Source organism: Rhinoraja longicauda, chromosome 38 (genome assembly GCF_053455715.1).
Source record: "Rhinoraja longicauda isolate Sanriku21f chromosome 38, sRhiLon1.1, whole genome shotgun sequence".
In the NCBI taxonomy this organism is placed as follows: domain Eukaryota; kingdom Metazoa; phylum Chordata; class Chondrichthyes; order Rajiformes; family Arhynchobatidae; genus Rhinoraja; species Rhinoraja longicauda.
The window spans coordinates 15,415,258-15,440,429 of record NC_135990.1 but is presented as its reverse complement, the minus strand read 5'-3'; the positions used below and the strand labels follow the sequence as shown (position 1 = coordinate 15,440,429).

The 25,172-nt window shown below is 47.5% G+C and overlaps 1 protein-coding gene across 6 annotated transcripts in view; it reads right to left on the bottom strand.

Annotated features, from left to right (window-relative positions):
* Window positions 1-25,172, bottom strand: part of herc1 (HECT and RLD domain containing E3 ubiquitin protein ligase family member 1) — a 242,837-nt gene that overhangs the window by 93,326 nt on the left and 124,339 nt on the right. For all 6 annotated transcript variants that reach the window (XM_078430008.1, XM_078430009.1, XM_078430012.1 and 3 more), the window contains exons 33-37: window positions 22,482-22,592; window positions 19,839-20,015; window positions 18,881-19,120; window positions 16,447-16,530; window positions 338-852 (exon numbers count right to left, since the gene is read on the bottom strand). In XM_078430008.1, the coding sequence (XP_078286134.1) occupies window positions 338-852; window positions 16,447-16,530; window positions 18,881-19,120; window positions 19,839-20,015; window positions 22,482-22,592 (1,127 nt within the window). The remainder of the gene's footprint in view (window positions 1-337; window positions 853-16,446; window positions 16,531-18,880; window positions 19,121-19,838; window positions 20,016-22,481; window positions 22,593-25,172) is intronic.

Below are 25,172 nucleotides of genomic sequence, written 5' to 3'. Positions count from 1 at the left end.
GCTGGAGTAACTTAGCAGGTCAGGCAGCATTTCAGGAGAGAAGAAATGGGTGACGTTTCGGGTCGAGACCCTTCTTTCACGTCCCGCTGTAATATGCTTCTAACAACTTCATTATTCTGTGGTACTGCTGCAAGTAAGAATTCCACTGTTCTGTCTGGGACATAGGACAATAAAACATTCTTGACTCTAGAGAATACAGCTGCTCCTCTAGCTCCCATGTCCTGGCCAGACCATAACAAATGCACTAGAACAATAGGTGGTAAGCAGTTATTGCCACTATAACAACTGGTAACTAAACCAATGAGCTAATTCAGCATACGGCTTGCAATGGACCTACCTTATTGCTATTTCAGCATCATCCCACTGCACCTTGGCTGAAGTGCTCCCCTCCTTCACCACACCTAAAAGCGTAGCATGTCTTCCTGTTTGCTTGTGAATGCACCTGCCTCCAACCCGCAGGCCTGTGTCCACGCCGCCGATTACCGCCAGCACCGGCCATACCTCAGTGCACAGAGTCCGCAGCTGCATTTCCGTGAGCTCAGTCAAGCCATGCTTGCTGTGCTTGGCCTTTTCATCCTCCTTACTCTCCTCCTTCATTTCATGCTCCTCTCTGCTTTGCACAGAACGGCTCTTCTTCAGTTTCTGGCTGACATCTTTAATGCACGACTTGACTTTCTGCAAACGATCCATCATGTTTTTATTTATACAGTGAGTCCACTTGTCGGTACGATGCAAAATGCGGATGAGTTGGATGGTGGCCTCGGCTAGCACGGTAGCCACAGGGCTACAGATAGGATCGCCGGGCAGTAGATCTCTGGGCGTACCCCGCATTTGCATCTCACATATTTTGACCTAGATGCAAAAGAAAGTCAGAAAATTTACACACAATAAGTTAGAAATTAAATACATTTTAATTGGTATTGGAGATAGACACAAAATGCTGGAGTAACTCAGCGGATCAGGCAGCATCTTCTTCAGTCTGAAGTAGGGTCGAGACCTGTAACGTCACCCGTTCCTTCTCTCCAGAGATGCTACCTGTCCCGCTGAGCTACGCCACCATTTTGTGTCTATCGTCAGTGTAAAGCAGCATCTGCAGTTCCTTCCTGCACATTAATTGGCATTTGTTCATGCTGCTTTATTATCTTCACATGAAATAAGCTACACTGAAAAGCTTTTGTTTGCGTGCTATCCAATAAAATTAGAAAATACTAAGTACATTCAAGGCATACATGGGTACAGCAGGTAGAGTGAAGAGAAAACTACCAGAGTGAAGGATATGTAGAGTTCAGCATTGTAGCGTTACAGTTCCAGACACACAGTGGCACAGGGGTGGAGCTGCTGCCTGACAGCGCCAGAGGCCTGGGTTTGATCCTGACCAACAGTGCTGTGCTGTCTGGACAGATTGTGTACATTCTCCATGTGACCGCGTGGGTTTTCTCCGGGTGCTCCGGTTTAATCCCACATTCCAAAGACATACACTCCAACACTACAAAGACATCAGGAACATTTTAACTTTTTCCTAGTGTGTAGGATACACACCTTCACACTCAACACCTGCCACCTTAGAAGCATCCGCCGTATCCTGGGTATATCCTGGCAAGACAGGGTGTCCAACACCAAGATTCTGTCTGGCGCTGGCCTTCCGAGTATGTACAAGAAGATAACTGCAAATGCTGGTACAAATCGAAGGTTTTTATTCACAAAATGCTGGAGTAACTCAGCAGGTCAGGCAGCATCTCAGGAGAGAAGGAATGGGTGACGTTTCGGGTCGAGACCCTTCTTCAGAGTACGTCCACTCTACTCAGGCAGCGCAGGCTGTGGTGGCTGGGCCATGTCCACCGCATGGAGGATGGCCGTACCCCAAAAGACATCCTCTATGGAGAGCTGGCATCTGGGAGGAGAACCATCGGCCTCCCCTAGCTACGTTACAAGGATGTCTGCAAGAGAGATTTGAAGGCGCTCGACATCGATGTGGAGTCCTGGGAGAGCCTTGTAGCTGACCGCACGAGATGGAGAGGTACCCTGAACCAACATCTCAAAACGGGGGAAGGGAAACTGATGAACGCAGCGGCAGACAAGCGGGCACGCAGGAAGGAGTGCAGCAACTTCTACAGACCAGAGACCACACACAAATGTGACCTTTGCCACAGAGACCGTCACTCCCGCATTGGTCTCTTCAGCCACAAGCAACACTGCTCTAGCCGAGGTGTGGAGCAAGCAGCCGACTAGGATGCATCACCCATGGTCAGCCATGACCGAGAGGGCCTAAGAAGAGGATAGTGTTAGTGTACGGGGTGATCGCTGCTGGTCGCGGACTTGATGGGCCGAAGGGCCTGTTTCTGTGCTGTATCGTTAAAGTCTAAAAAGTCAATGTCGGCAATGAGGTAGATTTAAGGATTGACACTGCATCGTAACTGACAGGAGAACGGTTCAGAATTCATATGCGAACTATATTGTCATCAATATTATAATAACGTTTTTAATTGTTGCAAAATATTTCTGGACGTTTCTATATTTTTGACTAATCTCAAGAAAAATGTACGTCAATGTCCATTACTGGTTCGGTTGTGATGCAGAAGCTAAATTATTAAATAAGTAATCTAAGACCAGAGTTCACATTCTACCACAGCAGTTACAGAACTTAAATTCTGTTTACAGCCTACAGGAATACAGAGGAATACAGAGCTTTATTTGTCATTCGGTACCGAGGTACCGAACAAAATTACATTGCAGTCACACACAAAAAAAAAAAATTTGGGGAAAGAATAGGAAAACTACCAGACTGCTGTAGAAACACATGTGGTTCACTAACCAAAGAGCACAAACCTGCTGCAGGTATAGTCGGCAGCAGATATCAAAAATTCCAATGATATGGGTCATACTGATAACAGATCATTGTTTACGCAACTCATTTGAAGTAATCCATAAACAGTGCTTGTGTAGGAAGCAACTGCAGATGCTGGTTTAAACAAAGAGTTATGGCTACTGAGAAAATCAGTAACTGTACTTCCTCAAAAACGTTCATTCATATCACAATCCACAGCGTCTGGAACTTGAGTGCCATTCATAGAATCATGGAAAACTTACAACACAAATGCAGCCATTTGGCAATCGTGTTTGAACTGGTTGAGAAAGAGCTCCCCAGCTTGTTCCACCTTCCAGATTTCAGTCCCATATCTGATCTTTCTTCCTAGATGAAACCTTCCAGACCTGGCACCATTCTCCCTAGCCTCCGGCAAACCCTGTCTGGTGCAATCACATCACGGGACAGTCTTGGCTGAATTCTGAAATAGTGGCAAAAATATCCTAGCTAGCTCAAATATGAGAAAACAAAAGAGGCAAAAGTAGGGGCTGTCCATTTTAACTGCAGCTCAGTGGTGTGTTTGTGCTCACTTAGGCTTGCTGTGGGTGTCCGCAACAATAGGGGAAGAGCTGCTGTTTCTCAGGGCAATGCGTCTCCTCAGACAACCCAGTCTCTCCACTCTGTCATAGTATAACAGCAAAAGTGCCAGCAAAAAGCAAGACCAGCCACTGAGATAAAGATAGAACTTTCACAACCTGACACAAGGTGGCAGGGTCTCCCTCCATTCCAAGGGACTCTCCAAAATACTGAAGGTATCACAAAATGCTGTAATGAGTAACTCAACTCAGCAGGTCAGGCAGCATCTTGGAGAGAAGAAATAGGTGACATTTCGGGTCGAGACCCTTCTTCAGACTGATGTCAGGGGGGGCTTGACTTTTGACCCCTGATATCAGTCTAGAGAAGAGTCTCGACCCGAAACGTCACCCATTCCTTCCCTCCAAGATGCTGCCTGACCTGCTGAGTTGAGTTACTCCAGCATTTTGTGATACCTTCGATTTGTAAAAGCATCTGCAGTTATTTTCCTACTCCAAAATATTGAAGTCAGCCATCCAACTGTCCTCTGTCTTCAAGTCCAGATTTAAGTGCAGTTGCATTGTACACATGGAGGGAAACCGAAGCCATAATAAAACAGAGTAGCATCCGCTCATCACTTTTTAGGCTTTATGAAGTTTCTCATTGCTAGTTAACAACAGAACAGCAAAAATAGACACAAGGGACTGCAGATGCTGATTTACAAAAAAACACACAATGTACTGCAGTAATTCAGCGTGTCAGGCAGCTTCTCTGAAGCACATGGATCAGCAATGTTTCGTGTCAGGATTTTTCTTCAGACTGACTGTGGTAGTGGGGGAAGGATGCTGGAAGAGGCCAAAGCCAGAAAGGTGAAGGCTGGGTACAGGCGAGGAGAGCTGGATTGGGGGGGGGGGGGGGGGGTTGGGGGGAAATGGGTGTGCATCCAGGTGGGACACAGGGAAGAGAGGGAGGAAAACAGAGGGGTAGGGGTTTGTTGGGGAGTTAGCCAAAATTGGAAAATGTAATGTTCAGAACTGTTGGGTTGTGAGCTACCCAAGTGGATACGAGGTGCTGTTCCTCCAGTTTGCATGTGGCCTCACTCTGGCAATCGAGGCGGCCCAGGACAGAAAGGTCAGTGTGGGAATGGGAACGAGAATTGAAATGGTGAGCAACTGGGAAATCCAGTAGGCCTTGACTAACCGAGCACAAGTCTGTCGCCTAGTCTGCACTTGGTCTCACTGGTGCAAAAGATCCCACAGTGGAAGCGTAAACACAGGAGATGAGGTTTGAGGAGGTGCATGTGAAGCTGTCTCACCTGGAAGGGGTGCTGAGGTCCCTCAATGGGTGTGAGGAAGGTGGTAAAAGGACAGGTGTTGCAGGGGAAAGTACCTGAGAACGGGGCAGTTTGGGTGGGAGGTGATGAGTGAGCCAAGGAGTTGCGGAGGCAGTGGTCTCTGGGGAAATGTGCAGGAAAAAAACTACAGATGCTGGTTTAAATCAAAGGTGGACACAAAATGCTGGAGTAACTCAGCGGCACAGGCAGCATCTCTGGAGAGGCGGAATGGGTGACGTTTCGGGTCAAGACCATTCTTCAGACTCTGTGGAAAGGAGTCTCTGTGGAAATTCTTGCTATTGAGGGCGTGCAGCATAGGTTTACTAGGTTAATTCCCGGAATGGCGGGACTGTCATATGTTGAAAGACTGGAGCAACTAGGCTTGTATACACTGGAATTTAGAAGGATGAGAGGAGATCTTATCGAAACATATAAGATTATTAAGGGGTGGACACGTTAGAGGCAGGAAACATGTTCCCAATGTTGGGGGAGTCCAGAACAAGGCGCCACAGTTTAAGAATAAGGGGTCGGCCATTTAGAACTGAGATGAGGAAAAACTTTTTCAGTCAGAGTTGTGAATCTGTGGAATTCTCTGCCTCAGAAGGCAGTGGAGGCCAATTCTCTGAATGCATTCAAGAGAGAGCTAGAGAGAGCTCTTAAGGATAGCGGAGTCAGGGGGTATGGGGAGAAGGCAGGAACGGGGTACTGATTGAGAATGATCAGCCATGATCACATTGAATGGTGGTGCTGGCTCGAAGGGTCGAATGGCCTCCTCCTGCACCTATTGTTTATTGAAAGGTGTTTTACACCCAGTTAAAACATGAGGATATGAGGGCAGAATGGTAGGAGGTTGAGGGGAGACCTCTGATGCATGTAAATTTGTGAGAAGCATAGATAGGGTAGACAGTCAGAACCTTCTTCCTCAGGGTGGACATGTCCAGGACCAGAAGCCGTGGCTATAAGGTGACAGGGGCAAAGATTAAAGCAGATGTTCAAGCTTTACACACACAGACAGTGCTGGGTGCCTGGAATGCACTGCTAGGGGTTGTGCTGGAGGCAGATACAATTGTGGGGGTTAAGAGGCTTTTAGATAGGCACATGAACATGGAGGGAATGAAGGCATATGGATCACGTGCTGGCAGAGGAGATGAGTTTAACAGCATCATGTTTGGCACAGTATTGGCCGATGGGCCTGTTCCTGTGCAGTACTTCTCTATGTTCCAGTACTGTAATTAGTCATTAACCTTGGTTCAGTGCAGTCTGCAATATTGACAGATTTTAGTCAATAAATAAATCTAATTTTACATAACTTCATTCCACAATGATCTTATTGTGGAGCTCTTCTATCACCATTCCGCCACCAGACATGTCTAGAAAGTAATGTCTACAGATGACCAAAAATCAACTGAATGTGCAGTAATTTTGAACTTTTAGCCATGTTTGGTCAGGGCTTTGCGAGTGATAATGATGGATTCCAGAGGTATTGGACTGGCCGACATGGATGTGGGGCTGGCTGCAGCTTCTGCTTACTTGCTTCAAGCTCATGCTTCACAATTGCTTTTACTGTGCGGGGTGTTTTTAACCCCTGTAGACCATGTTGGCAAAAATTGGCAAAAACAACATCATCTAACATCAGTTGAAAACACATAGGGAAAAAAACTGCAGATGCTGGTTAAAATCTCAGGTAGACACAAAATGCTGGAGGAACTCAGTGGGTCAGGCAGCATCTCAGGAGAGAAGGAATGGGATAGAAGAGCTCTACATCGTGGCGGACCCGGAACTCATTGAAGTGGGGTCGGAGGGGAACAAAGGCGAGGCCTCTGCTGAGGACAGACCGTTCCGTGTCAGAAAGGGGGAGGTCAGGGGGGATGGTGAACACACGGCAAGGGTGGGGGTTGGGGTCGGATGAGGGCAGGTGAGTAGATGGAGGCTGAGGCGATGTCTGGTGGCGGAATGGTGATAGAAGAGCTCCACATCATGGCGTACCCAGAACTCATTGAGGTGGGGGCGGAGAGGAACAAAGGTGAGTCTGAAGAAGGGTCTCGATCCGAAACGTCAGTCTGAAGAAGGGTCTCGACCCGAAACGTCACCCATTCCTTCTCTCCCGAGTTGCTGCCTGACCCGCTGAGTTACTCCAGCATTTTGTGTCTACCTCAGTTGAAAACACGTTTAGATGCGTGACTTCTTTGCTTTACATAGAGAGAAACATCATAAAGTTTAGTTTAGTTTCAAGGCGGAAAAAGGCCTGCCAGCCCACCGAGTCCGTGCTGACCAGTGATCCCCGCACACTAACACTATCCTACACACACTAGGGACGATTTACAATTTTAAAGCCAATCAGCCCACAAACCTGTACTTCTTTGGAACGTGTGAGGAAACCGGAACATCCGGGGAAAACCCACGCAGGTCACGGGGAGAACACGCAAACTCTGTACAGACGGCACCCGCAGTCAGGATCGAACCCAGGTCTCGGGCATTGTAAGGCAGCAACTCTTGCCACTGCGCCACCGTGCCACCCTTAAGTCTTAGGGCGGCACGGTGGTGCAGCGGTAGAGTTGCCACCTTACAGCGAATGCAGCGCCGGAGACTCGGGTTCGATCCTGACTACCGGCGCCGTCTGTACGGAGTTTGTACGTTCGCCCCGTGACCTGCGTGGGTTTTCTCCGAAATATTCGGTTTCCTCCCACACTCCAAAGACATACAGGTATGTAGGTTAATTGACTGGGTAAATGTAAAACTTGTCCCTAGTGTAGGATAGTGTTAATGTGCGGGGATCGCTGGGCGGCGCAGACTCGGTGGGCCGAAGGGCCTGTTTCTGCGCTGTATCTCTAAATCTAAATCTTAAGTCCAGAATTAGTTTCAGGTCGTAACCTTGCTGAAGGTACAGTGAGAATCCCACTGTATCTACAGTAATTTAAGATGTTACATCAGTAGAGGAACAGATGAAGCTCCAAGGGAATGTTGGACTGAAGAATTTCATTGCCCACGTGAAAGCTATTTAACTGTCTGGCTCTCAATATGGGACTTATTCCCTTGCTCACAAATCTCTCGCTTTTTCCTGAAATATATAAAAAGCCTACAATTGAGGCCGTGGTGAGTCACACTTGGCTAGTGTTTTTAATACCGAAAACCCTGTCCTCTCCAGTTGCAGTTTGATGTAAAAGTTTATTCTTTGCAGGTTTCACTTCAATGATATATTTTGCAATAAACACCAACTGTGAGGATCATCGGTCCGTTTGCATTGAGCAAAGAAATCTATCCAGCCACTAATGACTAGGTTTAAGTATGCAGAAGGTTCTTGGAAATTATAAAATGTTCTGATTTCCTAAAATACAGACGCTATCGAATAAAAAGAGTGGGGAGCAGGACTCAAGGACCTAGCGGGAGATTGAGCAGGCTAAGACTTTATTCCTTAGAACGCAGGAGGCTGAGGAGTGATCTTAGGAGTGTGTACAATCGTAAAAGAAATAGATACCGTGAATGCAGTCTTTTACCCTAGGTATGGAAATTAGGAATCAGAGGACAAAGATTTAAGGTGAGAGGGGAAAGGATTTAATAGTTCAAACCTTTCCCACTCAGGGTTGAACTGCCACGGGTTTATGGGTTTTTGGGTTGAACTGCCACGTGTTTGAGGCAGGTACTGTCACAGTATTTACAAGACACAGATAGGAAAGGGTGAGGGAGACGGGCCAAACACGGGCAAATAGGACTCGCTTAGATGGGGCAACTTGGTTAGTATGGACAAGTTGTGCCAAGGGCTTGTTTTTGTGCTGATTGACTGTATGGTTCTGAAAAAGAGATGCTGAGAAAGGTCAGGTCCTTCATTGGAACAAACTTGCACCTACGTGCCATACTTCATTATTTCAGGATTTCACCAAGGGCTTGTCACTTTTAAAGTCCAGTCATTGTTGTAATGTAGGAAGCGTGGCAGCTAATTGGAGGTTATGAGCCAAAAAAGCAATTATTTTTGACAAAGCGGGCATGAAAATATCACATGCTAGTCACGTGTGGCTGCGCCTAACGGCCGCGGCTCTCTGGCAGTCTGTTTGTCTTTTTTTTTGTGTGTGTCGGTGTTGGGATGGTTTTTGTTTCTGTTTTTGGCTGTGTATGTGTGGGGGGTGTGGGGGGTGGGGTGGGGTGGGGGAAACCTTTCTTTTATTTGGTCTCTTCCCCGGGGCGCAGCTCGGCCGCGGGGCCTTCCATCGCCCGCGGGGCCTTCCAGCTCGGCCGCTGGACTTAACATCGCCGGCGCGGCTCGGCCGTGGGACCTAACAGTGCCCGGCGCGGCTCGGCCACGGGGCCTTCCATCGCCCGGTATGGCCGCGGGACGGTTCAGTGCTCGGTGCGGCTCGGCCGCGGGGCGTTTCAGTGCCCGGTGCGGCTCGGCCGCTGGACTTAACATCGCCGGCGCGGCTCGGCTGCGGGACGTTTCAGTGCCCAGTGCGGCTCGGCCGCTGGACTTAACATCGCCGGCGCGGCTCGGCTGCGGGACGTTTCAGTGCCCAGTGCGGCTCGGCCGCTGGACTTAACATCGCCGACGCGGCTCGGCCGCGAGACGTTTCAGTGCCCGGTGTGGCTCGGCCGCGGGGCCTTCCATCCCCTTGCGGGGGCTGTGCATGTCGGTTGCCTCGGTAGGGGTCGAGCTGCCTGTCCGTGGGCGCGGGGGGGAAGAGAGTGGAAGTTTTGTTGCCTTCCATCACAGTGAGGGGGTGTTTGGAGTCACTGTGATGGATGTTGGTGTTGGGGTCGTGTGTCCTGTGTTCTTTTCTTTTTTGCTGTGTCTTGTGACTGCTGAAATTTCGTTCGGTATTTATACCGAATGACAATAAAGTTCTGTTATACTGTTATACTGTTATATAAATAAGGTCACATTCATGTCAGATAGAGATCAACCTGGCAAACCTCCCAACATTTGATTTTACAAATCCATAATTTTGATGTCCAAAATTCAGAATTTTACATCAAAATTCATAATATGGCGCATAATGCAACTTTTCAGCCAAAAAAAGTATGCACGCCAAATGCACGCGTTGCGCTACATTCAAGTGTGAAAAACGACTATTATTTCCAACAGTCTGTGGTTCTTGGACTACATGTACAATGTCAGGCCTATCATGAGTATATTCTGCTATTTACAGAAATGTTATTGAACAGAGATACTTTTTGCAACACAAAGAAAAAATGGTTTTATTTTGTTTTTTCGATTTTGCTTTTTCCTTGCACATCCCAATTCTCTTGGTATTGAATAAAAGAACAATAGTCATAAAATGTATGACTAAGTTATGAAGAAAGGGCTGATATATATGACTCGACTAAGCATATGGAAGTACTTGAAGTAAATTTGCACATTCATTGATAATCAGCCCAAAAAGGTGGTAATTGGCTTTTCTGCTGTGTTTTATATTTTAACCCCATCTTAATTAATTAATAGCAAAATAATCTTGCACTTAAATTTAATATTTACTCATTACAGTCCCACCACTGATTTTCTGGCACTCTTGGTTCCAGAGCTTTGCTGGTTTATCCAGCCGGCCAAGGAAGTCGACTATGGGGATAGATGTGCTGGCTCCATCTGGGCTGGAGTTCCAGAGACACGGCTGCAGGTTGCAAATTCAACCCACTGATTGGGCATGGAAGTCCCGATGAGGTTGAGATTGGTTGCCTTGCCCAGCCGAGGTGCCACATTTTCGGGGAGACTTCCTGGGCGCTGGGAGATTTCTCGCGGAACCCGTAGTGACCGAATTGACAAATTGGCCATGGAAGTCCCGATTGGTTACCTTGCCTAGCCTAGGTGCCACATTTTCGGGGAGACTTCCAGGGCTTTTTTTTTTCTTGCGGAACCCCTCGCGACCTCTATCGTCCGAATTGTCAAATTGCAATTACCAACTGTTTTGCGGAAAAATGTGAGACGAAATCGGAATGGCGGAAATGAAATAAGAAAGCGGAAACTTTCCGCCAAATTTGGAAGGGTTGGGAGGGTTGGCCTGGTGTTCCACCAATAAATTCATCCACCATTGAGTGTCTTTGAACCTGTGGCTCAGAGTTAGCAAACTGAAGGTCTAATATTGATCACACATTTTTGATGTTGGTTTTACAAGTTATCCTGTTTCTCATTGATGTTGCTTCCCAGTTTTCACGTGGACAAGCAAATTGGCATAGGGTCGAGAAGATTAAGGAGTTGAACGAGTGGCTCCAAGATTGGTGTGGGAGACGTGGGTTTGAGTTTGTGGGTCATCAGTATTGGGGAAGGAGGGAGCTAGGATAGACGCCACTTGAACCCTGCTGGGTCAAGGGCCCTGGCAAACTGCATAACTAGGGCCGTAAATAAGGCTTGAACTAAATAGTGGGGTGGGGGGGGGGGGGAGGGGCAACAAATTGGAAATGTAAAGATGAAGTTAAAGGGAAGGAGAGTGCAGAAAGTAATAGGACAGAAAGTTTAAGAAGCGATACGAGTCTAATGTCAGACAAAATGGGGACTAATTTGAGAAGAGGGCTGGTGAATCCTGAACTAAAGGTATTATATTTGAATGCAAGCAGTGCTTCTAGACCAGTTAGAAATTAGTAGGTGTGACGATGTGGGCATCAGGCATGCCTGAAAGAGGTTACGGCAGACAGGTGGGCAGAGGGGCTGGAGTAGCTCTGCTGGTAAGAAATTAAATGAGATTCAGTCCTTAACAAGGGATGACATAGGGTCAGAAGATGTATTATCCTCGTGGGTAGAGCAAAGAAACCGCAAGAGTTAAAAACGACCTGTTGGAAGTTATATACAGGCCTCTGAACTGTAGCCAGGATGTAGCGAACAAATTAAATCAGGAGATAAAATCGGTATATAAGAAAGGTCATGGGGGATTTCAATATGCAGGTAGACTGAGAAAACCACAGATCCCAAGCGAAGGAATTTGTAGAGTGCCTTTGAGATGGTTTCTTAGAGCAGCTTGTAGTCGAGTCTATTTGGGAAAAGTCACTTCTGGATTTGGTGGCGTGTTACAAACCGGATTTGTTAGGGAGCTTAAGGTAAAGGAATCCCTAGGAGGTAGTGACCATAATATGATAAAATTCAACTTGCAGTCTGAGAGGGAGAAGATGAAATTAGATGGGTCGGTATTACTGTTGAGTAAAGGTAACTACAGAGGTATGAGGGGCTAAAGTTGATTGGAAAGGGACCCTGGCAGGAATGACGGTGGAGCAGCAATGGCAGGAGTTTCTGGGAGTAATTCGGAAGACGTGGGATGCTTTCATCCCAGAGGAAGAAAGATTTTAAGGGAAGAATGAGGCGACCGTGGCTGACAAGGAAAGTCAAAGACGCCATAAAACTAAAAGAGAAGGCATATAATATTGCAAAGATTAGCGGAAACCAGAGGAATGAGAAGCCTTTAAAAAACAGAAGGTAACGAAAAAGGCAATATAGGAAGAAAAGATGAAATATGAAGGTAAGCTAAACGATAATATAAAAGAGGAAAGCAAAAGTTTCTTCAGACATGTAAAGAGTAATAGACAGCAAGAGTGGACTTTGGATCGATGGAAAATGACACTGGAGCAGTAGTAATGGGGAATAAAGAAATGGCAGATTAATTGAATAAGTCTTTTGCATCAGTCTTCACAGTGGAACTCACCACAATGTGCCTGGAAATCAAGAGTCAGGGGGCAGAGGTTATGGAGTTGCTATCAATACAGAAAAGATGCTTGAAAGTCTGAAGGTGGATAAGTCACCTCGACCAGATGGATTACACCCTAGGGTTCTGAAAGAGGGAGCGTTAGAGATTGTGGAGGCATTTGTGGTGGTCTTTCAACATTCACTAGAGTCAGGAGTGGTCCCAGAGGACTGGGAAATTGCAAATCTTACTGCGTTGTTCAAGAATGGAGCAAAGCAAAAGAGGAGAAACTATAGGCCGTTTAGCCTGACTTCAGTGGTGGGTAAGATTTTTGAGCCTATTATTAAGGATGAGGTTTCCAAGTGCTTAGAAGCACATGATAAAAATAGGCCAGAGTCAGCATGGTTTTGTGAAGGGAGATCTTGCCTGATAAATCAGTTGCCAGTTCTTTGAGGGAATATATAGCAGGATAGGCAAAGGAGAGTCAGGGAGGGAGGGGGGGGAGGGAGGGAGGGGGGAAGGGAGGGACAGGGGGAGGGGGGAAGGAAGGGAGATGGGGAGGGGGGAAGGAAAGGAGATGGGGAGGGGGGAAGGAAGGGAGATGGGGAGGGGGAAGGAAGGGAGGGGGGGAAGGAAGGGAGGGGGGGAAGGAAGGGAGGGGGGAAGGAAGGGAGGTGGGGAAGGACGGGAGGGGGGGAGGAAGGGAGGGGGAAGGAAGGGAGGGGGGAAGGAAGGGAGGGGGAAGGAAGGGGGAGGAGAGCGGGGAGAGGGGGAGGGGCGGGGGCTAGGAGCGGGTGCTGCACCAATGCAGGAGAGGTTTGGGCCCAACAGGTCTACTTGGTCTAGTATGACAATAGAACACTCTTGTCACTAATTATGACCTGCAGCTGTTGCCTGTGGTTTACCCATTCTCACTTGTAACATGTGAACAGGTTTATAGAACCCTTGTTAGATGGTCTTAAGCAGTAATTTTCAGAATCTTGTATCCAATATTGCAAAAAGAGATAGGAAGGCATTGGCCACAGAATGGGCAGCTGGGTCAGAGCCTGAGAGCATGCTGCAAAGCGGTCAGGCTGCAGAGTTGATACAAAAGAGGAATGGAGATTAGTTCTGTTCATTCTCCCTTATTCCACTGTTTGCGGGTCTATAATAGTCCCGGCTCACATCCAACATTCACTGTGCCAGAGCACCATGAAGTGGGTGCTCATGTACTCAGTGGTTCAACACTGGCAGCTGAGCTCAGTGACTATGCCAGTGCCACAGTGGTCTCCCAGTGCAGCACATCCACCCCGGTTACAAAATGTAAACATTGCATTGCTTCATTACTTACATTCTCCACAAACCGCTGTTTCCTCTCATTCTGCAGTAATCTAGGACTTGTGTGTTTACAAATCATCCTGTCAGTCCTCTTTAGCTTCAGCCTTGATCTTAGTCTAGGGAGACCATCTACAGCAGCACAGCAACCTCTAGCTTTCACCAAATCAGTCCAACACATGTTTAAAGAATGAAGAATACCCTGCCGGACTATAATCTTTCTTCTGTACAATACTAACAGTTTTCTTTTAGCTCATAACACAACAGTATGAACATGAAATTCTCCAATGTCAGTAACTAACCAATACTGCACTGGCCAATACTCCCACCGTCTCCGCCCCCTTTTCTGCCCTCTCTCCCCTTGCTGCACCTTGAAATGCACCTATTTCTTCCACTCTGCCGCCCCCTCCTTTCCCCTTCCCTCCCGCCCCTTTCCACCTCTATTCCTTCCTCTGGCTTCACATTTCATGCCTCCTCTACATATCTCATAATCTTTTATCTTCTTTTCATCGCTAGCCTTCATCCGCACATCTGCCGAGCAAGTCTAAGAAAATAACAGCAGATGCTGGTACAAATGGAAGGTATTTATTCACAAAATGCTGGAGTAACTCAGCAGGTCAGGCAGCATCTCAGGAGAGAAGGAATGGGCGACGTTTCGGGTCTGAAGAAGGGTCTCGACCCCAAACGTCCCCCAATTCTTCTCTCCTGAGATGCTGCCTGACCTACTGAGTTACTCCAGCATTTTGCGAATAAATGCCAAGCAAGTTTCCTCATCTGCATCTACCTATCACTCGTGTAGAAGGGATCTGCAGATGCTGGATTTATATCAAAGATTGACACTAAGTGCCAGTGTATCTCAACAGATCAGGCAACATCTCTGGAGAAAAAGGATGAGTGGCGTTTTGGGCTCCCAGAATGTTAGTATTTGTTGTTCCCCAGAGATGCTGTCTGACCCACTGAGTTACTCCAGCACTGTGTCCACCTATCACTTGCCAGGCTTGACCCACCCCCACCCCCACCTCGTCTAGCTTTCTCCCCCCCCCCCCATCCCCATCCCCCTACAATCAGTCTGAAACAGAGTCCTGATCCAAAACATTGCTTATCCGTGTTCTCCAGAGATGTTATTAGCCTGCTGTGTTACTTAGCATTTTGTTTTTTTATATAACTGCAGCAGGTGTTTAATAGCCTCTTGGTAATGATTGTAATCATGAGTTGAGCTGAAAGCTGTGATAAAGGCACGACACGTGTGCTTGCATCAGGCATATCTGAATGATACAGCTGCTCAGAAAGTACAGCCAAATCACCAAGACCAGAGGGAGGCAGACACACAGGGCTACAACACAGTGACCAGCTAAGCACCACGAAGCAGAGTTGCTAATAACATTTAAGCATCAAGGTCAGCAATTCAATCACCCAGATAATTGGCCAAGTGTCCAAATCTATACAGTGGGACTCGTGGCCTGTTTCCATGTGGTATTATCCCAACAACATGACTGACTCTAGTTAACAAAAGGCAATCACAAGGGAATACACTACTTGGACTCTTTAGAGTTTCCTCACTCGGCATTTCAACTCCAAGAGTAGAGTTGCTGCCGTACAGCACCAGAGAGCCTTGTTCGATCCTGACTACGGGTGCTGTACTTATGGAGTTTGTACGTTCTCCCCGTGACCGCGTGGGTTTTCTCCGGGTACTCCGGTTTCCTTGCACATTCCAAAGACATGCAGGGTTGTAGGTTAATTGGCTTCTGCAAAATTGTCACTAGTGAGTAGAATAGAACTGGCGAACGGGTGGCCAATGTTCGGCACGGACTCGGTGGGCCTGTTTCCACGCCTCATCTCTAAACTAAAAACACGCAGCTCATTTTCATGTTCCCCTTTTAGTTTAGTTTAGAGACACAGTGCAGAAACAGGCCCTTCGGCCCACCGAGTCCGCACTGACCAGTAATCCCCATACACCTGCACTATCCGGCAAACAATTTATATACTAAAACTCTCGTTTGTTCGTTTGTTAGTTCCTGAACTACAGCCAAAATGGTACATGATAGCGCGACAATTTTAGGCCCACCTTACTCACCACCTAATGGAAGACGTTTCATTGAAATGGGTGTTATATTTTTAAAGTTATTCACATTTTTAAGTTTAAATCTATCTCCTAGGGAGGGAGGGGGGGAGGGAGGGAGGGGAGGTGGGAGGATAAGTGGGGTTGAGAGGGATGGAGTGGGGGGTGGGGAAGGGAGGGGGGGAGGGAGAGTGGAGGGGTGGAGGAACGGAGGAGGAGGGAGGGAGGGGGCGATGGGGGGTGGAGTGGGAGGGGAGGAGGAGAGGGTGCTGCATCAATGCAGGAGAGTTTTGGGCCCAACAGGTCCACTTGGTCTAGTTTACAATATTTACCAAAGCCAATTAACCTACAAAACCTGTACGTCTTTAGAGTGTGGGAGTAAACTGGAGCACCCGGGTAATGCCCACGTGGTCACGGGGAGAATGTATAAACTCCTCACAGACAGCAGCTGTAGTGAGGATCGAACCCAGGTCTCTGGTGCTGTAAGGAGCTGTGCCACCGTGCTTCCCCTGAATGGCCTGCAAGAGGAGGAAACCTGGAAGTGAGCTGGACTTGGTTCAGATTTCCGCCTGTATATAATATGATATGATATGATATGATGATATGATATTTGACATTTTAACTTCTTTTTCGTACTTAACCCCAAAACAGCCACCATTTTCCTGACATTGTTTCATGAAGCACATTTCCAATCGTCCCAAAATACAGCTTTACATTTGATTTGTTTCAAGAAAGCCCACCGGGGACCTGCCAGTGGATAGATTGTCTTTACCTTTTCACCAGGATTACTGCTGTAGAACATGACACAAGGGCACAGTTCTGCTGCATCCACATCTTCAAACGCTAACTTAGGTTCCTAAATGGAAATAAAATGGGACATTTAATTAAGAAAAGCTGCTTCAGTAACACATCTGTGAAAACAGCAACTATTTGGAACTGTTTCTGTAAGCATTTTCTAGTGGGCACACATTAAATAATTAAATGTCAGTAATGTCCAGACTGACTGTTATAAAAAGCATTTCTGCACAAAAGTTACACGTAGTCTGAAAAATATTGGAGTTCTCAGCTCTTTAGTCGTTTATATTCCGTGCATGCTGCACTTTTTGAAATAAAATGTTCATGTCAATTGAAAATTAATTCCAGCCTGTAACCAACAGTAAACAATCTCAATGACATATTAATGATGAAAGTACACTGTGTCCATTGCCGCAATGCTTCCTGCTTCAACACCAACCTGGTACAAACACAGAAAAGAGGTGCAGGAGGCCATTTGGCCCTTCGAGCCAGCACCACCATTCATTGTGATCATGGCTGATCGTCCACAATCAGTAACCCGTGCCTGCCTTCTCCCCATATCCCTTGATTCCACTAGCCCCTGGAGCTCAACTACAATCTATATAGATTGCAACAGAGATTACTTCGCCAGCAGAGAGATACATAAACCAGCACCATTGGCAGAGGGATAATTCATGTCTGATTGGTATAACAAAAGCTCAGTGGCAGGGTATCTCTGGAAATTATCCTGTCTGGTCAATAAACTGGGAATACAAGACCTGAATAAGGGTCTCGACCCGAAACGTCACCTATTCCTTTTCTCCAGAAATGATGCCTGACCCACTGAGTTACTCCAGCTTTTTGTGTCCATCTTGCGCAAATGAGGAGCATATTTTATAAATGACGACAGGTTATTAGCAGAGGTTAGTTTAAATTGGCATCATGTTTGACGTAGACATTGTGGGTTCAAAGGCCTGTTCCTGTGCGGCTATGTCGTAGACTGGGCGATTGTTTCGCTGAACACCTTCGCTCAGTCCGCCTGGACCTACACGATCTCCCTGTTGCCAAACACTTTCATTCTCCTTCCCATTCCCACACTGACCTTTCTGTCCTAGGCCTCCTCCATTGTCAGAGTGAGGCTAAACACAAAGTGGAGGAACAGCATCTCATATTTCGCTTGGGCAGCTTACAACCCAGTGGTACGAATATTGATTTTTCTAACTTAAAGTAATCCCTGCATTCTCTCTCTCTCTCCATCCCTCCCCACCAGCTTCTCATTCTCACCCAGCAAACAGCCAACAATGGCCTGTTTCCTTTATCATCATTACTTTTTTTTGCATATCTTTCATTCATTTCTTTTATACAGTATCTCTCTACATCACTGTCTATATCTCTCGTTCCCCTTTCCCCTGACTCTCAGTCGGAAGGGTCTCAACCCGAAACGTCACCTATTCTTTTTCTCCCGAGATGCTGACTGACCCGCTGAGTTACTCCAGCATTTTGTGTCTATCTATGGTCTATTAAGATATCAGCACAAAACAGATTCCCGAGGTAGTAGACTGACTTATGGAGAGTCATTTGAGGAATCTCATAGAATACTACAACACAAACAGAATTGGAAAGATTTGATACAGGAAGGACATCCGTGATGCCAGGGAGTGCAGGAATGAGGAGTCACAGCAGATCAAGGAATAACATGTTTAAAACTCAAATGAGGACAAATTTCTTCTACCAGTGAGAAGTGAAAATGTGAAATTCTCTATGACAGAGTGCTGTTGAAGCCAAATCATTAAATATACTTTTTCGAAAGTTGGAATTAGTTTAGTTTAGAGATACAGCGCGGAAACAGGCCCTTTCGGCCCACCGGGTCCGCGCCGATCAGTGATCCCCGCACTATCCTACACCCACTAGGGACATTTTTTACATTTACCAAGTCAATTAACCTACAACCCTGCACGTCTTTGGAGTGTGGGAGGAAACCGAAGATCACGGAGAAAACCCACGCAGGTCACGGGGAGAATGTACAAACTCCGTACAGACGGCACCCGTAGTCGGGATTGAAGCCGGGTCTCCAGCGCTGCATTCGCTGTGAGGAAACAACTCTACTGCTGCGCCACCGTGCCGCCCAAATTATTTGGGGTAGAGAGATGAAGGTTTATGGGGAGAAAGTTGAAGATAAATTTGAAGTGGATGAGTAGCCATGATCTCATTACATGGTGCAACAGGCTTGAAGGGCTGAATGATCTACTCCGGCTCCTTTTTAATGCTTTTGTTTATATTCAAATTCCAAAGTTAATCCTATTTTGCAATTTGTTTGGAATTTGCAGTGGGGGGGGGGGGGGGGGGAAGAGGGGATGTGCGCAATAAACCGCTTTTATCGGCATGATCTAATTTTTGAGTTTACAAATACCAAGAACACAGAGAGCGTTTACCTCTCCGTTTTTCCCAAATGAGATGGTCCTGGCCTCCATGTCGAGGACGCATGTTATGTAGTCTCCTTGTGTGAAGCTGAAGAGAGTCAGCGTCTGTTCACCATTGTGGTAAAGGTTACCGCTGTAGGCCCTGTACAGCCACATGTCAGAGGTAGTCCGATGGTTGAAATCGTGCACAGGCCAGCGTGATACTCCAACACACGTGCCCTCATTACCTCGATTCTCCTTCACTATATAAAACTAGGAAAGAAATTTGGAATGCATGATATTCTCAAAATATCTATATACTAAAACTCTTTCTTGTTTGTTTTAATTTTCTTGAACCACAGCCAAAACGGTACACGATAGTGGAACAATTTTAGGCCCACCTTGCATATCCCTTTGGTGCGAATGGAAGACGTTTCATTGAAATCGGTGTTATATTTTTTAAGTTATTCACATTTTAAAGTTTAAAACTACCTCCTATGGAGGGATGGGGGTGGAGGGAGGATAAGGAGGGATAAGGGGGGTTGAGGGGGATGGAGTGGGGGGGGGGGGAGGGGAAGGGGAGGGGGAGGGACAGGGGAGAGGGAGAGAGGGAGGGAGAGGGGAGGGGGAAGGGACAGGGGAGGGGAGAGGAAGAGGGGGGGAGGGGGGAAGGAGGGGAGGGGGGAAGGGGGTAGGAGGGGGAGGGGGGGAGGAGAGGGGGAGGAGAGGGGGAGGGGGGAGGAGAGGGGGGGAGAGGGGAGGGAGAGGGGAGGGAGAGGGGAGGGAGAGGGGAGGGAGAGGGGAGGGAGAGGGGAGGGAGGAGGGAGGAGGGGGGAGGGGGGAGGGGGCTGGGTAGGAGAGGTTTGGGCCCACTTGGTCTAGTATTTATTAAAGACACAATGTAATGCACGCATTTCAATGCAGACAGAATTCAAAACTTGCTGCTCTGAAATATATATATTTATATTTTCTGCATTTAATTTCGATGTACCTTCCACTGATAGCATCCAGAAGCAATTCCAGTCGATGCGAGACCATAGCCCTTGCCACCACTCCCATGGGTCAGGACCTGTCCATTCTCCACCGCACAACACTGGGTTTTCTCAGGGTCAAAGGATACTTCTTGGATAGGAAGATTTTCATCTTCTTCTTCTATTTCTCCCTGCTTCTATTATCGTTACAAAAACATATAATCATTCAGCAAGTTTCTAACAGGACAAGATAATTATACACCATACAGATCCTGGCCACGACATTGTCACGATGGCCACAGACTTGCATAATTCAAGCCTGGTCCAACATTTGGGGCCAGAGCCTTGTGGGTGGACGAGCCTCGCGCGTCTGTGGGGCTGGGGCCTGGGTCGGGGCCGCGGGGTCGTCAAGGGGGGACCCGGCGGTGGTCGTGGAGGTGGTCGGTGCAGCAGTCATCGAGGTCGATCGTTGAGGGCGCCGGCTGTCAAGGACAGGCTGTGTGGGAGTCAGAGGACGGGCTGCAGGGAACATTAGAGGACCCGGGATGGGAGGACTGCCGTGAGGGGGGAAACACAAAGGAGGACCTGGCGTGGGGGGACTGCTGTGAGGGGGGGGACGACCACAAAGGAGGACCCGGTGTGGGGGGACCGCCATGAGGGGAGGAAGAGAACAAAGGCGCCGGCCTTGGTGGGGGGGGGGGTGGAGGACAAAGGAAGACCTGGTGTGGGGGGGACCACCGTGGGGAAGGGGGAGAACAAGGGTAGGCCTGGTGTAGGATACTCTGTAACTTTGTCAGTGCCCTTTATGCAGCAGCTATTTGCATACCTTGGGCACGCAAGCAAAGAATTTCACTGTGATTTGTTGCATGTGACAATAAAGTATTCAATCAACTCAATGCAATTTAAAGGAATATTTAAACTCCCACGGGAGATGGAAGAGGGAAACAGTGGCTAAACTCAATGAATAAAAAACACACATTGCCTCAATGGCAACTAATTCACATTTAACTGATTGTGCTTCGGGGGGGGGGGGGGGGGGGGGGGGGGGTCACAGACATGACCTATTTTTAACAGGTGTGTCAGTGGTTGTTACATTTAAGCGTAACCCGATCTCAGATGTTCATGATTAGTTTGGATTGAAAGGTTGTAGGTAAACATGATAAACCCAGCACATAATTGGAGTTAGCAGGTAAGTACATTTCAGTGCTGTCTCTGAGCAAAGACAGGGAAAGGATTGCTGGGGGTCTGGCTGGCATTTTTAAACCTTTGCTGGACCACCTGCCGTCCCACAACCATGGACAACTCTCCCCTTTGGTGCACTGCCATCATATCCTTCATGGTGATCCGTTCTTTCCTCTCTACCCCACACCAGGGGCCAGCAAAGAGGAGAAACTGCATTGGAGTTCTCTTCTCCAACTGCTCCAATGCAGTTTCTCCTCTTTCAGGTTCCTCCTCCCTCTGTGTAATCAGACCTCACCTTGTAATCAGCCCCAATCCTTTTCAATGGTTTGCTTGGCCATTGTTGGTTAGGAAACAGAGGGGGGAAAAAAAGACAGACACAAAAAGCTGGAGTAACTCAGCGGGCCAGGCAGCATCTCTGGAGAGAAGGAATGGATGACGTTTCGGGTCGAGATCCTTCTTCGGTCTGGCCCGGCCCGCTGAGTTACTCCAGCTTTTTCTGTCTATCTTTAGTTTAAACTGGCATCTGCAGTTCCTTCTTACACAGAGGGGGGAAAAACCCAGCAACCATTATATTTTGCACAACCTCAATGCATCTCACATTTCTGGACTTCCCAGCCTGCAGGAGGAGGGGTCCTTCAGTCACCTTGCAAATATTGAGCCACAGTAGCCTCAGACTGAGCAAGAGTTGAGTTCCTTTCCTACTTTAAATGTAAATAAACCTGTGGGAATTCAAGTGAATTGTGAAATGCTTAAATACTTCAATAGGTTGTTTAGACATGAAAATCAACGTGCTGTTTCTCGATTCTGAGCCAATGCTTTATTATTTCACATTCTACCCAACGTCTACTCACTATTTTACAATTTCTCTTCCTGACAAATGTTACTTCAAAGTATTTGCTGGGCCCTGGATTTCAGTAAATACTGTCAAATTAGAATCTAACCCGAAAACACAATACTGAAATCTCCAAGCGTCCTTTTCAATATGGTTTTATATTTGCCATTAGGCGGCGATCTCTAAAGATTTTAAAAAGGTAGAAATTTCTGAGTTCTATTCTACTGAGTCACTAAACAAATGCTGGTGTTCTGGCTACCTGTCATTCTCAATGGACAACTTCAACAAGCAACCTTCACCCCATTTCCTTTCCTCGGATTGACATCCTGATGGCTCTTCCAATTTTCCATGCAATGGTTTACATTTTGAACTTTTAATCTCAGTTTGAACTAATTTAAAATACATTAATTGTTTATCAGGCTAAAGAGGAAAGTATCACGATTCCTTATAAATATTAGTCGAGCCAAGTCGATTTTATTGTCATATGCACAAGTGTGGTGATGCACATGGTCAGTAAAAGAACATACATTCATAGGTTCTAGGCACAGAATTAGGCCGTTCGGCCCATCAAGTTTACTCTGCCATTCTATCATGGCTGATCTATCTTTCCCTCTCAACGCCATTCCCTGCCTTCTCCCCATACATGTACCTGTAGTTTCGTTGGCTGCTCCTTCTCCTTGACCTGAATCGTGTGTTTTGCCTGGGCAATGGGGGCCTCCCACATGCAATTAGAGATCAGCAAGAACAGGTGTTCCACCACCTGCAAAAACAATACAAACACCCACAAATAATGGCACTGTGCTCTGCACCCGACAATAGAAACATCAACACAGAAAATAGGTGCAGGAGTAGGCCATTCGAGCCAGCACCGCCATTCAATATGATTGTGGCTGATCATCCAAAGTCATTATCCCGTTCTGGCTTTTTCCCCATATCCCTTGATTCCCTTAACCCGAAGAGCTAAATCTAACTCTCTCTTGAAAACATCCAGTGAATTGGCCTCCACTGCCTTCTGTGGCAGAGAATTCCACAGAATCACAACTCTCTGGGTGAAAAAGTTTTTCCTCATCTCAGTCCTAAATGGCCTCCACCTTATTCCTAAACTGTGACCCCTGGTTCTGGACTCCCCAATAAACCACTATTGAACTACCAGAGCTTTAGTTAACCATGCACAATAATCATCTTCCAGGCTTTAATCTCAAACACCATTACTGATTTCATCACTTCTGGCTGTCTGTCTTCCACAGCCTCCAACCTTATTGTTCCCCAGCCCCGCACAGCCCCGTCTTTACCTTCTCCCCAAAATCCACAAACACAACTGCCCTGGCGGACCCATTGTTTCTGCCTGCTCCTGTCCCACGGAAATGATTTCCATGTACCTCGACTCCATCCTATCCCCCCTGCTCCAATCACTCCCGACCTATGTCCAAGGCACCTCACATGGCTCTTTAATGACTACCGCTTTCCGAGCCCCCACTCCCACATCTTTACTTGGACGTTCAGTCTCTCTGCACCTCCATCCCCCACCAGGAAGGCCTTAAAGCCCTCCGTTTCTTCCTTGGCCGCAGAACCATCCAATTTCCCTCTGCTCACACTCTACTCTGCCCAGCGGAGCTGGTTCTCACCTTCAACAACTTCTCCTTTGACTCCTCCCACTTCCTACAAATCCAAGGCGTAGCTATGGGCACCCGCGTGGGCCCCAGCTTTGCCAGCCTCTTTGTAGGGTACGTTGAACAATCCCTGTTCCAGGCCCTATCCCCAAACTCTATCTCCGTTACATTGATGACTGCATCGGTGCTACCTCCTGCATCCATGCAGAACTCATGGACTTCATCAACTTCACCACCAATTTTCATCCTGCACTCAAATCTACTCGGACCATCCCCGACATCTCCCTCCCGTTTCTTGATCTCACCGTCTCCATCACAGGGAATACACTATTGACTGAAGTCTATTACAATTCACTGACTCCCACAACTATCTCGATTACACTTCTTCCCACCCTGCTTCCTGCAAAGACTCTATCCCCTACTCCCAATTCCTCCGTCTACGCCGCATCTGTGCCCAAGATGAGGTGTTCCATACTAGAACATCCGAGATGTCCTCATTCTTTAGGGAACGGGGGTTCCCACTCCCATCACAGATGAGCCCCTCACTCGTGTCTCCTCGGTACCCCATAGCTCCGCCCTTGCTCCCCCTCCCCCTAGTCACAACAGAGACAGAGTCCCCTAGTCCTCACCTTCCACCCCATCAGCCATCGCATACAACACATAATCCTCTGAAACTTCTGCCACCTCCAACAGGATCCCACCACTAGCCACATTTGCCAATCTCCACTCCTTTCCGCCTTCCGCAGAGACCGTTCCCTCCGCAACTCCCTGGTTAACTCATCCCTTCCCACCCAAACCCCCCTCCCCAGGTACCTTCCCCAGCAACCGCAGAGGATGCAACACCTGTCCCTACACCTCCTCCCTCGACTCTGTCCAGGGACCCCGGCAGTCCTTTCAGGTTAGGCAGAGGTTCACTTGCACCTCCTCCAACCTCATCTACTGTATCCGATGTTCAAGATGTGGACTCTTATATATCAGCGAGACCAAACGCAGACTGGGCGATCGTATCGCGGAACACCTTCGCTCAGCCCGCCTGAACCAACCTGATCTCCCGGTTGCTGGACACTTTAATTCCCATTCCTACACAGACCTTTCTGTCCTCGGTCTCCTCCATTGTCAGAATGAGGCTAAACGCAAATTGGAGGAACAGCATCTCATATTTTGCTTGGGCAGCTTACAGCCCAGTGGTATGAATATTCATGTCTCTCACTTCAGGTAGCCCCGGCATTCCCTCTCTCTCCATCCCTCCCCCACCCAAGTCACACCAGCTTCTCATTTTCACCCTACAGACAGCTTACAATGGCCTGTTTCCTTTATCATCGTTACTTTTTTGCAGATCTTTCATTCATTGATCTTTATCTCTCCACATCATCGTCTATATCTCTCATTTCCCTTATCCCCAACCAGTTTGAAGGGTCTCGACCCGAAACGTCACCCATTCCTTCTCTCTAGAGATGCTGCCTGTCCTGCTGAGTTACTCCAGCTGTTTGTGTCAATCATCTTCCTTAACCGGGTTTAGTTTAGTTTAGAGATACAGCGTGGAAACAGGCCCTTCGGCCCACTGACTCCGCACCGACCAGCAATCCCCGGCACATTAACACTATCCTACACACACTAGGGACGATTTTACACTTACCAAGCCAATTAACCTGCAAACCTGTACGTCTTTGGAGTGTATGGAACAAGCTGCCAGAGGAGATAATTGAAGCTAGGACTAACCCAACGTTTAA